Genomic DNA, 16,883 nt, shown 5'->3' with positions numbered 1-16,883 from the left:
TTTCTGAGGTAGGGGAGCTCCTTCCTCTCCTAGTGCCCAGCTGACCTACAGGCCTGTCCTGCACTGTGTCTCCCCCCAGCCCTCCACTGGCCTTTCCCCTCCATGTCTAAGTCCCCACCGCTCCAGCCCACCTGCTCTGGACACACTGCTCTGGACCTTTCCCTTCCCCTCTGAGCCTGCATCTTTTTCCTGAGCTCATCTGGAGCAGACCTCACCAGCTTGCTTCTTTCATTTCCCACTTCATTGATTATAATTTGCTCTTGGTGGATATGATAATGGTGACCTTCTTTCAGCACAATTATGTATAATTTTTGCTTTCCTTGTAAACCAGTTTATCTTCACACATCTCTGAGGTCCCTGTGTTGGTGATAGCCTTTGCCTATCTCTAAACAGAAATGATTTGGCCAGAAGTAAGCTAGCTTCCCCTGGCCACTGCCGTCCTTCCCGCACAGGTTTCCAAGTGCAAACCCCTGTGCTGGCCTGGTTGTTAGCAATGCTAATCTCCCATGGTACCTTCTTGGAGCACACAGTGTCTCACAGCCACTTTTTGTTCCTGAGCAGGAGGAGCAGACCTTGGGTAATGCAATCACACAGTTTTCCAGTCTCGCTTCCCACTTTGTCCTGAGTCATTCATTCTCTAAACCAAATTCAATTACTCTGCTGATCTAAAACTCATGTCAAACTCCGTATTTCCAGGGACTAAAATCACTGTACATATGTCCCTGGAGTTCCACCCAACCAAATTAATAATTAGGGTCCCAATAGCATTACATGCCCCAGCACGGGTTTCTGTGACGGAAGCAAAACCTCGTAACTTATCTTTGATTGAAGGGAATCTTCCATTTACCTAGAGGGAAAGCAAAGATTCTTTTCTCCCTTTCTTTCATATTTTGCACCTCTCATCCTGAGCAAAGACAAAACAGATGAGTAGACCATACTATTGTTCTGCCTGCGTTCCTTCGTTTTGCTCAGTTCTTTCATTTGCTCTGTAGATCTCTGCTCGGGTGCATTCGCTGGCAGGGAATTCCCACCAGCCTCTGAACCAGGGCGAGGCAGCAGAATGCCCTGGGCGCCTGGCCTGCTTCCGTCTCTCCAGGAACACTCTTCTCTGTGTGGCCACAGGACAATCCTTGACTCTCTTCCTGTCCTCCTCTCCTCCCTCCCAGCCCCATCCTTGGCCTTCTGGGCCTCGGATGATAACCACCACTAGCTGGGTGCATCCCCTCTGCCTAGGTACCCCTTCCAGGAGAAACAGCTCACTCCTCTTTTCTTGGCCCTGGAGGAGGCTCTGATTGCTTGGCCCTCCCCTTTTCTTCCCTCAGGGATTTATCAGGGGAGATGATGCCAGGCTTTCAGTAGCTATGTAGAGTTATGTTCCTCCAGAAGAGGAGAAAACTGATAAGCAGAGGGGGAAAGGGAAGGGAGGAATGAGAAAAGCAAGCAGCTGAACAAAGAAGGACAGAACAAAGATCCTTTGTCTATGGAGAAGTAGAGAGATAGGCAAAACCCCAGATTTTAAGTTCCTCTGCCCATTTTCTTGTGAAACTCATACTCCAATGAAGTCATGTTATTTGCACAAACTGGGTTTGATGGATTTTGTTATTTCTTTCATCCAAATGCCCCCTTATCAAGATATATCTCTCAAAGCAAAGCAAGCATATTACAACTAGCAATCATATCCGTCATCATAAGAGCAATAGTTTATTCTGCACTTATTATGTGCCAAGCACAGTCTAACACACTTAAGCCCCTTCTCACAGTTATCTTGTGATACAAGAGTTGTTTGATAGGCACGTTGACACACAACAGATTTGGCAATGTGTCCAGTTACACGGCTCCTGAGTGGAGCCAATTCTGTCTTCTTCCCCAAGCCCTTGTGCTCACATATGTGCCATGAGCCTTACAGGAAAAGCATTCTAAACAGTTCATGGCATGTTTATGTCACAGTTCAAGATTCTTACATCATTAAGTTGCATCAGTTTTTGGACAGGAGCAGCTACAGCATCTCTAAATTGACAGAGCTAAACAGTGTCAAGCGGGTTCACAGAAATCCCCACTACTCAGAGGGTAGTGGTGGATTGGGGAGCTTGGACGTCACAGGGGATTTGATAGAAATGCAAAGCTTTGGGCAGGTTGCACCATGCTTACAATGGTAGGGTAGGGAGATTCCACCTGATGATCTGTAAGAATACTCCAGTTTAAGAATCTGTGCTAAGAAATCCAAAATTGGTACTGCAGGGTAAGATGCTGTTTTATTTATATAGTTATTATCACCGTGACACACCTCTCAGTGAACTATCTAGCTAGAGTATCCAGTATCTAGAAGTAAGGATGAAAGACGAAGAAAAGCAAAACCAATTTGAGACCAAGGTTTTGCTGAGCTTTATGGCTGAAAATGTGTCAAGAAGAAGCTGATGATTTCTCAACCTGAAATTACTTAGTCTCTATTTTGGTTCTTTTCCAACTAAAAGTAACTGTTTGTATACTGATTTTTATTTTATTTGACTCTATAGACAAATGAAAGCACTGTTTCCCTTTACCAGGCAGAGCTTGTGGGAACTCTTCTTGGCTACCCATATGGGTTTCAGGAGGGTGCCTACAGTCTGCGTGTCACAGGAGACTCATCCTGCCAGACTTCCTGAACATCAAACTAAAGGGAGCATCAGAATCATTTATAACATCTGATACAATATTCATCTATTTAAAGTTGTTTCACACTTTTGCTGCTTCTGGGAAAACCTGGGTACCCGCTCTTCAGAGAGCCAAATTTCAGAACCGGAAATGTGACTCCAACGGCTTTTCGCTTTCATCTTGGTAAGTGTGAAAAACTCAGGATATAATTGAGATTAACACACCAGGAATTAAGCTGGTGGAAGAGGAGACTTACATAAGGAAAGTGGGGGTATTTACTTTTACACATAATTTTCATTTGCCTAATTGGGATTTAGCTCATGTACTCAGAATATAGGTGTATCCAAAGTCACTAATTATTTATTATGGATATGATATTGATGACAAATAACTCTCATTCTTCATGGAAAACCCATGGGTCATGATTATAGTGTGTGACCTCTGATTTTGAGTATCTGGCTTTAGAGATGTTTGTGTACCCACAGGCTTTATGAATATTTCTTAAACAAAGCGTATGAAGAAACTGAGGAGAACTGGCATATAACATGGAATTTCTAATCTTTTCATCATAAATTTTCTAAGACAGGCCTTTGTGTAAACAGGAGGTCAGAGACAAAAAGCAAAGGAAATATTTATCAGACCAAGCTTGACTAGACAAAAGCTGGTACTCAAGCCAGGGCTGGAGTCTTCTATTCTTGATTTAACAGAATGGTTTTGAAGGTCCTAGGAGAGGCCCGGAACTGGAAACACGAGAGCTGACGTCCACAAAGAAAGGGGAGTATGCCCTTTAAAGGGGAACTTAAAAAGCAGTCCCCTCCAGTACTTCCTTAATTTATGGGGCCAAGAAGGTTCCTGAGAGTCGAAGGTTTAGGTGGCCTGGCATTTTCCAGTTCTGTACAGTGACAGGGCACAGACAGGAAACCTGGCTTGGGGTTATCTGCTGAGGGTCAGATAACTCAACAGGGACATGACTGACCACAGGATCAAGTAGCCTTTGTCCTCTCACCACCTGGTAGACCCTGCCTCTCTGCACATCACCTGGACAGAGCCCTCAATACTGGACAGGGCTTGCTCCCTGGGACCTCCAGGGGTCTCCTCCCTCTCCCCCATGCAATCCTGGCTCTCCCCTCCTCTGAGCGGGGCACTGCTCCCTCCAGCACTCCCTCTCCTCCACCTCCGTCATCTCCCCCCTCCTTCCTTTCTCAGCTCCTTCTTGCCCCTGATCTCTTGCTCTGTTCCCTCCTTCCCTTCATTCTGACCTTGGATCCACCTTCCCATCTGTATTCCGTGTCCTACACCCTGATGCATTTCCTAATGAAATAAATTTCAGGAAGGCTTCTGATGGGAAGCATGACGAGGGGGTGATTTATTGGAGCAGCTGGGCCCTCCTGGCAGAGGACAGGCCTCTCCTTCTGGCTCAGGAGGTCCTGTCTCCAGTCCTCTCTGCGTTAGCCACCTCTCCTCCTCCTTCATTAGAGGACATCCTGGGAATTCCCTAGACTTCTTTTTCCTGTTTTCTTCTTGGAAAAGGGAAGGGTCTATTTTTCCTAAGATGGACCCTAAAACGTTATCATACCTTATATTTAAAGGAATCCCCTAAGTATCTCCTGTCTCTTAAATCAGGGTGTCCTTGTCTCTCACCTGCAAAATCACAATAACCATCCTGCCCATCGGCTCTCCCTTGTTCATATTGCCACCAGCATTAGGTTAGCATTTGTGGTATTTATTGAGTCAAGTTCCATGCTTTGTTGGTCTCAGCCTTAAAGTCAGGAAATTTTATACTCACAGAAGTTCTACAGAGATATCGTAACCAGAACAGCATCGTATTGGCACTGAAATGGGCATGAAGACCAACAGGATAGAACAGAAGAGAGAGATGAATCCACATAGATATCAGTTGTCTCCTACTAGTCAGAGGCGCCATAAACACTCACTACAGAAAAGACAGCAGCCTCTTCAACTGGAAATCCTTATGCATCAGAGTGAATTTTAACCCCCCTCTCTCGCCTGCACAAAACTTAACTCAAAGTGGACCAAAGACCTAGAAATTAAACCAGAAACCCCGCACCCGCTTGAAGAAAATGTAGGCCCAACACTCCAACATGTCAGCTCAGGAACTGATTTTCTTAAGACTCCTAAAGTGCAAGAAGTAAAATCAAAAATCAATAAATGGCATAGCATCAAACTAAAAAGCTTTTTCACAGCAAAGGAAATAATCAAGGGCATAAAGAGACAGCCTACAGAATGGGAGAAAATCTTTGCCACCTGCACCTCATATCGGGTGTCAATTTCTAGGATATGAAAAGAACTCATAAAGCTTAACACACACACACACACACACACACAAATAAATAAATAAATAAAATTTATAAAAAATGAACCCAAACAATAAATGGACAAAGGAATGGAACAGACACTTCTCAAAAGAAGAAATACGATCAGTCAACAAATATATGAAAAAAGAATGTTTAGCATCACTAGTAGTTGGGGAAATGCAAATTGAAAATATACTGAGATTTCATCTCACTCTAGCCAAAAATGTAATATCAAGAATACAAGCAATAATAAGCATTAGCAAGGGTGTGGTGAAAAGGGTACACCCACACATTGTTGGTGGACCTACAAATTTGTGCAACCACTCTGAAAGCATAATGGAGATTCCTCAAAAAACTAAGAAAGTAACCACCAATTGATCCAGTTGTTCTACTCCTTGATATATACCCAAAGGACTTAAAATCAGCACATTACAGTGACAACCACATCAATGTTTATGGCAACACCATTCATAATAGCTGAGCTATGGAGCCAACCTAGATGCTGATCAATAAATGGCATAGATGAATAGATAAAGAAAATGTGGTCTATATACACAATGGAATATTATTCAGCCATAAAGAAGAATGACTTTATGACTATTGCCAGTAAATGAATGGACCTGGGGACAATCAGATTAAGTGAAAAAGCCAATCCCCCAAACCAAAGGACCAATGTTTTCTTCGACGTGTGAATGCTAATCCACAATAAGTGAGGGGAGGGAAGAATAGAAGTTCATTGAATTTGATAAAGGGGAATGAAGGGAAGGGAAGGGGATAGGAAAGGGAGAGAAGTAGAATGAATCTGACTTAACTTTCCTATGTGTATATATGAATTCACCACAGTGAATATCACCATTGTGTACATCCAAAGAAATTAATTGAAAAAATAATAAATAAAAATAACTATTGGAGGCCAGGCGCATGTCTATAATCCCAGCAGCTTGGGAGGCTGAGACAGGAGGACCACAAGTTCAAAGTCAGCTTCAGCAAAAAGTGAGTCTCTAAGCAACTCAGTGAGACCCTGTCTCTAAACAAAATACAAAATAGGGCTATGGGTGTGGCTCAGTGGTAGAGTGCCCCTGAGTGTTCAATCCCCAATAAGAAAAAAAGAAAAAGAAAAAAAAAACTATTGGTAAATGGCAGAAAGATTGACAGAGGAAAGAGAGCAGGAGATGGGGAGAGGGAAGGGGAAGGAGAGGTATGGTGGGGTCTTAATTAAAATAGATGTACTCCAAGCCCTCAGTCATAATTTTTCAATCATATTTTCATCACCAGTGATTAGTGGACTTCTTGTGACTTTGAAGAAGGAAAAAGAAGAGATTTGCTAAAGATGTAATAAAAATTTGCACAGACCCCAGAAGACAGGCTTTCTGTTCATGAGTCTAAGGATGAAGAGAGCGACTGTTGACTTCTAATAATTGTCAATCTTTTTTTGATTATATATAAATTTTTGGCTATTTTTATAAAGCCTATATGGAAAACTAGAATATTTGGGAAGCATCTTAATCACTCTTTGCCTTCAAGATCTAGCTTCGAGTGTTCCCTCTTGGTACAAGGATTCTGTGAGCAGCCTCTCTGGACCCTGCCTGTCCTGGCCACTGAAAGTTCAGCCCCCCAACGGTGTCCTTCATTTGACTGCATCTCATCCCAGGATAGTTAAGAGCATGGGTTTTTAGAGAGAGGTGGCCTAAGTTTGCTTAGGTTGCCGTGTGTTCAGGGGTTGCTCAGGAACCTCTCTGTCCCTGAGTTTCGATACTTATAAAATAGGGTTACAACAGCCAACTACTGTCACAGGATAGTTTAAAGAATAAAGCAGATGGTGTTCCTTGGGTATGCACAGTGCTGAATATGAAGGCGAGGTCTTTTGTTGTGGTGGTCTTCCCCACTGTTACTGTGGTTAACTGTGTACCGTCTGCATTTCCAGCTAAATTATAAATACCTCGAAGGCAGGAAACTTACATCTGTAGAGATGGAAAGGTTGGACGACCTTCCTCTGACATCATAAGGGTCAGGGTCCAGCCACCTATAACAAAGGCAAGTTAACATGAGAAGAACATAATTTTTTAAACAAAGTTTTATACGTCATGGGAGCCTTCAGACATGAAGACCCAAGGACCTAGGGAAAACTGCCTGTTTTTATGCTTAGGTTTGATGGAGACCCTTGACAGTCCACAGAAAGGTGACTGGGTTAAAGAGGCATTATCTAGGGGTAACTGGAGGAGGGAAACCCTGCAGGTCTCCTGGGGATGATTCTTGCCTCAGCCTGCAGCACTTCTTTCTCCCAGCTGTGGGGCAGCGAGAGTCTTCAGGGAGAAGGGAGACAGTCACTTTCTGGGTCTTAGGGCTGGCTTTGGGGGAGAAGAGCTCTAGGGTCTAGACCAACCTTGGGGAAGAGAATTTCTGGTTTTAGGAGAGAAAGAAGAGGGAGAGACAGATAGGCAGGGGAGGGTCAGAGGGAGACTGACTGCATCTGAAACCTTCCAGTCTCCTCCAGCTCAGAGTATTCAGCCTAGCAGAGGGTCATGCTTTAGGGTATCTGAGCCCCAACACATGGCTATTCAAATAAAACACAAATTAACACGGAATGTTGGAGATAAATATCCAAAGACACAGAGCACATTTGTTAGTTCTTTATAGATACCTTAAGGTATCTCTAATTGGTACTCAATATGAATACTGATAGGTATGTTGTTAGGTCTTGGGTGACAATTTATTATTTTTCCTTCATTAAATCTTGCTCAATGTTTTACCAATAGAAAGTTATGAACAAATGATTATTGAAGTTACACATAACTTATTCTCATAAAGCACAATTTTGAATTAAATTGAACTTCTGCCTTATAAACATAAAGTTGAATATGCTGAAGGTAAAAAGCAGTATTTACAATAATCTAATCTTTTAAAATATTTTTTTAAAGATTTAATATTTAAAATTTTAAATATTTAAAATACTTTAATATTTTTTAAAAAGAGTTTTAAAAAGTCCACAGTGTAGTTAGGGATAACCACCTGCCCCATATTCATACTAAGATACACGTTTTCTGAAAGTACTTAATGGTGCTTGGACTAAAGTGTACATTTCAAAGCACTCACATTATGACTTAATGCACTTGCAACAGGCTCCTGAGTGAGCTTACATATTGCTTAGGTTGCAAATGAAAAATGAAAAAGAGGGGGAGTTAAGACCTATGGAGCACCTTCGACACTCTCAATGGTTTTCTTTGCTTCTTTTTCCTTCTTTTGTGGTACTGGGGATTGAACTCAAGGCCTCACATAGGCAAGAGAAGTGCCCTGCCACTAAGCTGCATCCTTTTGAAAAAATTTAAATTTCAAGATAGGGTTTCCTTAAGTTGTTGAGGCTGGCCTGGAACTTAGGATCCTCTTGCCTCAGCCTTCAGAACAGCTGAGCTTCTCCGTTTCCCTCTTAATATTGACTCTCCATCCATCCCAGCTAGTACTGTGCTCATCAAACAACAGAAAAATGTTTCATGTCAAAGCTCAGAATTATGGGATCATTTAATTTGAAGACCGGAAGGAAACATAAAAGATAACCAAGATAGCCATCAGAACAGCAACATTTTGACACTTTACTTGGGATAGGACTCTGTTTTTGTCAGTTACTTTCATGCTGCTCCTTGCAGGGCAACTCACCATACCAGCTAGTTCCTTCCCCTGTGCAGGGGAGTGGAGCTTTCACATGTTCCTCTAAAGGACCATCCCGGCCAGGAATTTTGGTTTTCCTCTGAGTATTTTTTAAGGGGCACCGTCATATAACATTAGGGACAAGAAATGCATTTCATTCTTTGACTTTATTCCTCTTAAAAATAGCCTTTGATAATAAGTCACAAAAATAACACATTATTAATTAGTAAATTGTCAAGAAGTGCTGTTTGATTCCATTCCTGTATGGGTCCATTTAAATTTCAACTGAACTTACACACATTTTTGAAATGCATTGTCGAAAATTTGGATACTTTAAAGTAAAATTTAAAAAAATGAGTTTCTCAACAGATGCAGTGATTAAGGACGTCCTTAATTTTTAAGATACTTACTAGAGGTATTTATAAGTAATCCAGTTAAAGAAAAATATGATTGGTAATAAAGCCCCAAACCTTACCTGAATCACTTTGTTCTTTACATTTATTTATATAAAGCTGATTTAATATTCAAATTACTTCCAAAAGGTTTAATTTTGATTTTTTTTTTCTTTCACTGGAGTCTCTGATCTTTCTTTGGTTAGACGTGCTCCAGGGAGGATTTGGCTAGCTTGCTTGTCTAGGGGGTGTTCACTGAAGCAGCGTATAAATCAACTCCGGGAATTTTCACCAGGCCCCTTTTGACTTCTCACACTGACGTGACTCGTGACGTCGGTTTATTTGCTTAATTAAGAGGGGAGAAAAATACTGTAATAAAAAGGGGAAAAAACAGAAACAAACCCCCTAGAACGCCTGGAGGCTGGCACGCCCCTCCCAGCCCCCTCTGCTTCCGCGGAGGCTCGCGCCGGCACAGCAGCAGGTTCCTACACGTGCCAGGCTCAGCCGGGGCGTTCCCGGCTGGGGACAGCGAGCTGCGGGAGTCTGCAAGCACCTGGCCTGGGCTGGGCCCCGGACACTTGTGCTCCAGGACGCCAGCTCCAGCGCCAGCGGCGCGGGGCTCGGCGGTCCGGAAGGTTTCCTGTGTGTCAGCAACTTCACTTCGCGGAGGAGCGCGCGCGGGTGGTCGCTGGCCAGCAGCCGCCTTGGACCCAGTGCGCCCCTCGCTCTCGCGGCCGACTCGGGTGGTGGCGGCCGAGCGGGGACTGAACGCACCCGGGCGCTGCAGAGACCTGCTCGCCCTAGACGACCGCCCCGGCGGCGCCCCCGAGAGCGCGGGCTGCCGGGCGCAGGCACGCCCCTCGCCTCCCCGCGAGCGCGGACTCCGCCCACCGCGCCGGGAGCTCGGCTCTCCCGCCCGCCCTCTGCACTCGGGACTGAGCCGGGCCTCGGGAAGGGCCCCGACCTGCACGGACCGCGAACAGGACGCGACCCAGAAGGGCACGGGTCGGCGGCCTCGCGTGCACCGATGTCCCCAGAGGCCACGCGCAGGGTGAGGGGGGCCGGACGGAGCGGCGCGGCGCCCTGAAGCCTAGCTCCTCGCCTCCAAGGTAGGGAGGAGGAAGATGCCCGAGCGAAGTTGATCCCAGGGAGAAGGAGGCTGGGGTGCTCCCTCCCTACGCCGGACCTCAGCCGAGCGAGTTCGGCCTGACGTTCCTGCGCACCGGGCGTGCTCGGCAGCGCGGACCCGCGGACCCTAGGGAAAGCGCAGTTGGAAAGTTGGCGGCGGCGGTGCCCTGTGCGCCCTGTTGTGTAACCTCGGCGCCGCCAGCCGGACGGGGAAGTTGCCGGCCCGCCCAGCCGCCGGGTTCAGGAGCTGCCCCGGGCCGATTTCATGGCCCCGGGGGGACGCGCGGCTGCAGCCGGCGTGGGCGAGCCCCCGCGCGCACCCTTCTTCGGGGACCTCCCGCGCGCGATCCCTTCCGCTCGCGGGCTTTGCCGATGCTCCCTGCGCCCTTTGCCACCTCCGCCCTCTCGCCGCCGCTTCCCCCTCGAAACTGCCGCCTAAGTCGGGGAGAAGAGAATGACAGAGGTGCTGTGGCCGGCTGTCCCCAACGGGACGGACGCTGCCTTTCTGACCGACCCGGGCTCGCCTTGGGGAAACAGCACGGTCGCCTCCGTCGCCGCCGTCACCACCTCCTTTAAATGTGCCCTGACCAAGACCGGCTTCCAGTTCTACTACCTGCCGGCTGTCTACATCTTGGTGTTCATCACTGGCTTCTTGGGCAACAGCGGGGCCATCTGGATGTTCGTGTTCCACATGAAGCCGTGGAGTGGCATCTCCGTGTACATGTTCAACTTGGCGCTAGCCGACTTTCTGTACGTGCTGACTCTGCCCGCGCTCATCTTCTACTACTTCAACAAGACCGACTGGATCTTCGGGGATGCCATGTGCAAACTGCAGAGGTTCATTTTCCACGTGAACCTTTATGGCAGCATCCTGTTCCTGACGTGCATCAGCGCGCACAGGTACAGCGGCGTGGTGTACCCACTCAAGTCCCTGGGCAGGCTCAAGAAGAAGAACGCCGTCTACATCAGCGTGCTGGTGTGGCTCATCGTGGTGGCCGCCATCTCGCCCATCCTCTTCTACTCCGGCACCGGGGTCCGGAAGAACAAAACCGTCACCTGCTATGACACCACCTCCGATGAGTACCTACGAAGTTACTTCATTTACAGCATGTGCACGACCGTGGCCATGTTCTGTGTCCCGTTGGTGCTGATCCTGGGCTGTTATGGATTAATCGTGAGAGCTTTGATTTACAATGACCTGGACAACTCGCCTCTGAGGAGGAAATCGATTTACCTGGTGATTATCGTGCTCACCGTTTTTGCTGTGTCTTACATCCCTTTCCATGTGATGAAGACGATGAACTTGAGGGCCCGGCTGGATTTTCAAACTCCAGAAATGTGTGCTTTCAATGACAGGGTGTATGCCACTTATCAGGTGACAAGAGGTCTAGCCAGTCTCAACAGCTGTGTGGACCCCATCCTCTATTTCTTGGCTGGAGATACTTTCAGAAGGAGGCTCTCCCGAGCCACCAGGAAAGCTTCCAGAAGAAGTGAGGCAAATTTGCAATCCAAGAGCGAGGACATGACCCTCAATATTTTATCGGAGTTCAAGCAAAATGGAGATACGAGCCTGTGAAGGCATCAGAATCCCCAAACACCTCACTTTTGTAACATGGTAGGATGCTTAACACAGCCAACTGCTTTCTCCCCTTTAAGTTTCTAGTTAAGAGAAAATTCAAAGAATGTAGTGAGTTAAAGGGGGAGGGGGATTGAAATGCCCTCCTCTGCGCTTAGTTCATTCAGGTTTCTTTTCAGTCCCCCTTCTTACCGACTAGTAGTCTATATAATAAAACAACACTACCTAGTTAAACTTTTACTTTCTTGTCTGCCTTTAAAATTTACAAGCTTTTCTAGTTAAAGTGTGTGTGTGTGCACATGAGAGGTAGAGCTATTTAATATTAATAATTTCTCCAGGAAAACTAGCCACCTGAAACTTGAGTTTGTGACTTGTCCTGGCTTTATTGTTTTTAATAACCCATGGCATGAACAAATTGAAAAATCCGTATCCTCAAACATACTTAGCCTAGTTTAAGAGTCCTTAACTGAGTTCGTCCAGTAAAGAATGAACACAGCTGACTAAATTTCTTTGGGGAATTGAATAGAAATGTAAAGTCAATGAACATAAAAACCTGAAAAGTGTTTATTTTCCAGTTATTTCTGGAAAACTGCTCAAGACACCCTGGATACTAAATGTCTGATGGTAGAGGTCTGCATATATTATCTTCCTGGAAAAATGCATTTGAAGTAATCAAAGTGCATGTATTTTCCTTGTAAACACCATGAGCCCTGCTAGACTTCCTGAGATAATGAGTTTACTTGCACACTGCTGGGCAGTGTCTTAGGACTTTGTTTGTGTTCCAGGACAAGTGCTCACTCACATCTGTGAAAACAAGTTTACAAAAATCACAGTAAAATTACAGAGTACAGTTTGAGTGCAATTGAAGAATGGTTAGCAAATTGAGGGATGGGGGCAGTGTTTTCAGAAGTGGGTAGTTGAGGGTCGCCCACAATGCAGAGGCTACAATTATACTTTTAAACAGGAGGCAAGTGGGGGTGGGAAAAGAACTTCTAGAACAAGGACTATAAAACCATGGTGGAAAAGGTTCTTCTTGCTTCTTCAGAGTGTTTGAAAACTTTAAATGCAATATGAAAAGGAGAAGTAGGCAGAATTTGTATGGGTTGTATTGATGGAATAGGAAGCTAAAGTCTTCCTGAATCTTATATCCTAACATTTAAAGGAAAATGAAACATATATGGAAAGAGAAGTATGGGAAATTAAATTGAAGCATCTAAGGTATCGTTGCACTGAAAAGCAAGCTGTAGAAAGTACTAATCAAACTATAGAATAAAGGACTGGGGTATGGCCCAGTGGTTAAGTGTCTGGGTTCAATCCCCAGTACCAAAAAAAAAGAAAAAAAAATCCAAAACAAACTATAGAATGAAGAGGGCCTGGCAGTGTTTTCTTATTCTGCCAGGCTTTAATGAAAATTTTGTAAAATAGTTCAACAACTTAAATAATAATTTTCAGTGAATACTGAATTACTACATTTCTAGCCCTTGAATTGCTCAAATATTGTATCGTGGGAATGATGAGAAAATATAACAACCACAAATAAACAGACCCAACATCCAAGGAGTTTCCAGCTGTAAAACTTGACCCCATCCAGCTGACAGCACAGCGTGCAGCTGAGGGTGGAGGACACATTTAGAAGCACCTCATAAGTGGAGCCATGTAAAGGCTGTATGTTAATTCAGGAAGGAAGCTCAGTGCCCCATGAAACAGCGTGACAGGGAATTCAGAAATTGGTGTCAGTACTTGCAATGCCCAGATGGATTGAGGATTGTGAGACCTTCAGAGTTGCTTCAGTTTACCCAACTCCAGCCATTAAGATTAATGAAGAAAAGCTGTATTTAGCCATTCTGGGTAGTGCTTTTCGTTTGTTCACAAGTGCATCTTAATGCATAGGATTATGGAAATGAAGTCAAGAAGAAACCTACTTCCTCATTTTGAGCAATGAGGGTTTGCAACATTTTCACTTCATGAGGCTCATACAACATTGTCAGTTTTAAAATCCTAAGACAAAATCTACTTAATTTTTTTTAGAGTATTGACCCTTTCAAACAATATCAATATTATTAAACTGACCACAATTCCACTGCCTGTATTATACTTGAACTTGCAGCCTATTGGTACACATTTCTATAATATTTTTCTCACCATTTAATTAGGTTTTCTTCCTTTCAGGTCTCAGAATACCCAGACTCCTTGGGGGGATGTGTTAAATACATTGTTTCAGGTTCCAGAGAACTTTCTGTAGGAACAGATCCAACCAGAAGGTGGACAGTGGCTAGAAATGTCCTTTTACTAATTGGCATGTTTTTTCCAAAGTGTTTCTTCTTTGCTTCATGCCAACAATGACATGTGAATGCATGCCACCTAGTAACAAGAATGATCTTGCCAACTCCTTCCAGGCCAACAGAAGTCTCTGGGAAGATCTGTCCTAATGGTGAAAAATATACAGAGGGTCAGGATGAAGCAGTGATCTATTGGCTGAAAAGCTGATTCATGCCACATGAGGAAATGAGTAAGTATTTGAATAGTAGAGGCAGCAATCCGTTGGCATTTGGATGAAAGAGCTGCTAAAATTAAGAACTTAGCAGTTAACTAAGTTTTACAAAAATATTTTAATGCCACCATCAAGTATTCTTATTGATTGTATAAATGGGTACCTTTGACTCTTTGAACATCAATTTGTATTTACATTGAAATAGAAAGATAAGCTAAGAAGAAATGTAGCCTGCAAGTCAGAATTCAGAGTTAAGCCCATAAAGTTGCCGCTGGGCCAGTTGTGGGACTCTTGACCCTTTGAAGACCATTCTTCGTGGATTAGAAAGGATTTTCTGACATCATTTGCTGATGCTGTAAGGGATTTGGTAAAGCTTGAAAACTGGACAGTGCAAGAAATCTGCTACTGTGTTTTCTAGGACTCTGCAGTCCAATGCTGGACTCACAAGTTTACAAGGTCCAGAGGTTGTGATGGGCAGGTCATACCCTGCGAGTCTTCTCTGTCTTCTCAGACAGGACACTGATTGATAACCTTTGGATACATCAGATATCAGTGCTTACAGCAGCTGCGCTTCAACTAGTGACAGTACTTAAACATGATCCTAGTTAGATCTACTGAAGCTTCAGCATTGCTGATTAAATCATGCCTATCGTAATAGTATTTATTGAGGAAGCTCACAGTCCTTCATTTGTACAGACTGGAAAACTTCTTGAAAGATCCAATATCGTGATGTAAATGGTATTTATTACAATGTATATTATTATGTCACACTGGTGTACTTAACATAATATATGATGCATAGACACAATGACAATTATATATTACGATGCTCTTTTCGAATAGCAGTATCTTGAAATGTTCGTCTTTGGTTTTCTGTGTGTCTAAAATATGAAAATCTGTTTCGAAATGCAAGTGACTAATTTTCCCTTTAAATGGATTTGTGTGTTTGCCTTTTCAGAGTTCTTCTGTGTAGACACAATCTGGTGTCAGATTATCATAAAATCAATAGTCAAAATAGGAAGTACTTTAGCCAGACTGGCTCTGTCTATCTACATTTTATATATATTATAGAAAAATACATGTTGTCTTTTCAGGAGATTTAGAATTTTGCTCCCCACTGTGATCAGAGTTTCCACTCCCAAAGGCAAAAAGCTTCTCGTACATCAAGTTGGTCACTTCTGTGTTTGTCTTTTGGAATGTGCATTATAAGACCAACATTTGACTTAATATTGACAGGCCTCAGGGAGATGGGAGGAAAAAAAATCAGCTGATATTATCACCTGTTATTGCTTAGTACTGAAGATTCTGCATTGTGTTTCTTCTTAAAGTGAAATTGTATAATCTTAATTTCTTTGAGATGGAGTTTTTAAGTAACACTATCAGCAAGTTCAACATTGCTATTGATTTTAATGTCTTAATTGTTCAGTGGGTAGCTTTAATGGCAGGATTTGGAGACTCATTCTCTTTTTGGGCTGCTGATTTCTGTGACAGTTTCATATTCTCATGTACCTTGTAGCGTACACAGCACACATTAACATGAAGGTGAATATGTTACATATCAAGCTTTGTGAATTTGAATTATGTTTTAGTGTTTTTGCAAAAATGTTTATTTTTATATTATCTGTGATTTTAATATAGAGAATTGAACAAAATTTCTTTGTGATTAATAGTGCCATTGAATGGGTGATATGAAACAGTGTTACTTGACATTTTGAGCCTTCTCAGGTTTATCTCAATAGGCGGTAGCTTAACGATATCCAGACTAATTGTGCATAATTGTGTTTTTAATAAAAGGAGTGTATATTTCCTATAATAGCATAGTACTGTTGCATGCAGGAGTATGCAGAATCTGTGTGTGTGTGTGTGTGTGTGTGTGTGTGTGTGGCTAAGGCATGACAGCCAACTTTGTACCTACTATTTATAGCAGCAGCAGAGGTTCATAATGAGAGTCACTAGAATTGTACTCACCATAGACAATTAAAACTGAAAAAGACTCAATAAAACCATAAAACGTGGCTTCTGGCTTCTATGTTATTACAGTATTATTATGCACAAGTTTCCCTGAATTGATACACATTACTACATACAGACAAGTCCTGTGGGTGTGTTGAACTAACTTGGGTCATTTCTCAAGGTGAAAACTGGGCTGTGAAACTACATGCTAAGGGAAGCATCCAGGTGCAAGGTAATTCCTAACATTATCATTATTGGATTTTTTATTGTCAACAAGAGTGTGATTTAATTATTTAAAGCAAAAGACAGCACTGCCCTAATACGTACTTCCCATGTGGGTTTAAAGCACTGACTCTCATCTTCCTGCATCTGACTTGTGATCCATGGACATCATCATGCTAATGATAGTCCATTGTGGTTGCTGTCTGTTCACCTACTTCGCTTGCATCTCGAAGATGTGTTCACTGTGCTGCAGAGGTAATGCAGATGATGGAATGAAGCATCTTAAAGCATCCCCTCTTTCTATCTCAGTGGAGAAGGTAGGTGAACGATGGTCCTGTGTTAGGTTTCCTGGTGTCTGCTGAAATAGGGGGCCCTGTAACAAAAGCCTGTGTGTGGAATACCCAGCACCCTTGCCGCCCTTAGGATGCATGTCAGTCGCTGCCAGCTCCTCCATTAGATGTACTGTCCAGAGTTCACTATTTGGGAAGCCTTACTTATTAACATCAAGTGTAGTGTGTGAGGGTAGCAGTGTG

General features: G+C 43.6%; 1 protein-coding gene across 1 annotated transcript; it reads left to right on the top strand.

Annotated features, from left to right (window-relative positions):
- Positions 1 to 9,900: 9,900 nt before the first annotated feature.
- Positions 9,901 to 16,190, top strand: P2ry1 (purinergic receptor P2Y1). Its single transcript, XM_026392896.2, has 2 exons — positions 9,901 to 11,723; positions 14,081 to 16,190. The coding sequence occupies exon 1, from the start codon at positions 10,563 to 10,565 to the stop codon at positions 11,682 to 11,684; it is 1,122 nt and encodes a 373-aa protein (XP_026248681.1). The 5' UTR covers positions 9,901 to 10,562; the 3' UTR covers positions 11,685 to 11,723; positions 14,081 to 16,190.
- The last annotated feature ends 693 nt before the right edge of the window (positions 16,191 to 16,883 follow it).

Source organism: Urocitellus parryii, chromosome 2, assembly GCF_045843805.1.
Source record: "Urocitellus parryii isolate mUroPar1 chromosome 2, mUroPar1.hap1, whole genome shotgun sequence".
NCBI lineage: Eukaryota > Metazoa > Chordata > Mammalia > Rodentia > Sciuridae > Urocitellus > Urocitellus parryii.
The sequence above is the reverse complement of the archived record's forward strand: the minus strand, read 5'-3'. Positions and strand labels throughout refer to the sequence as shown.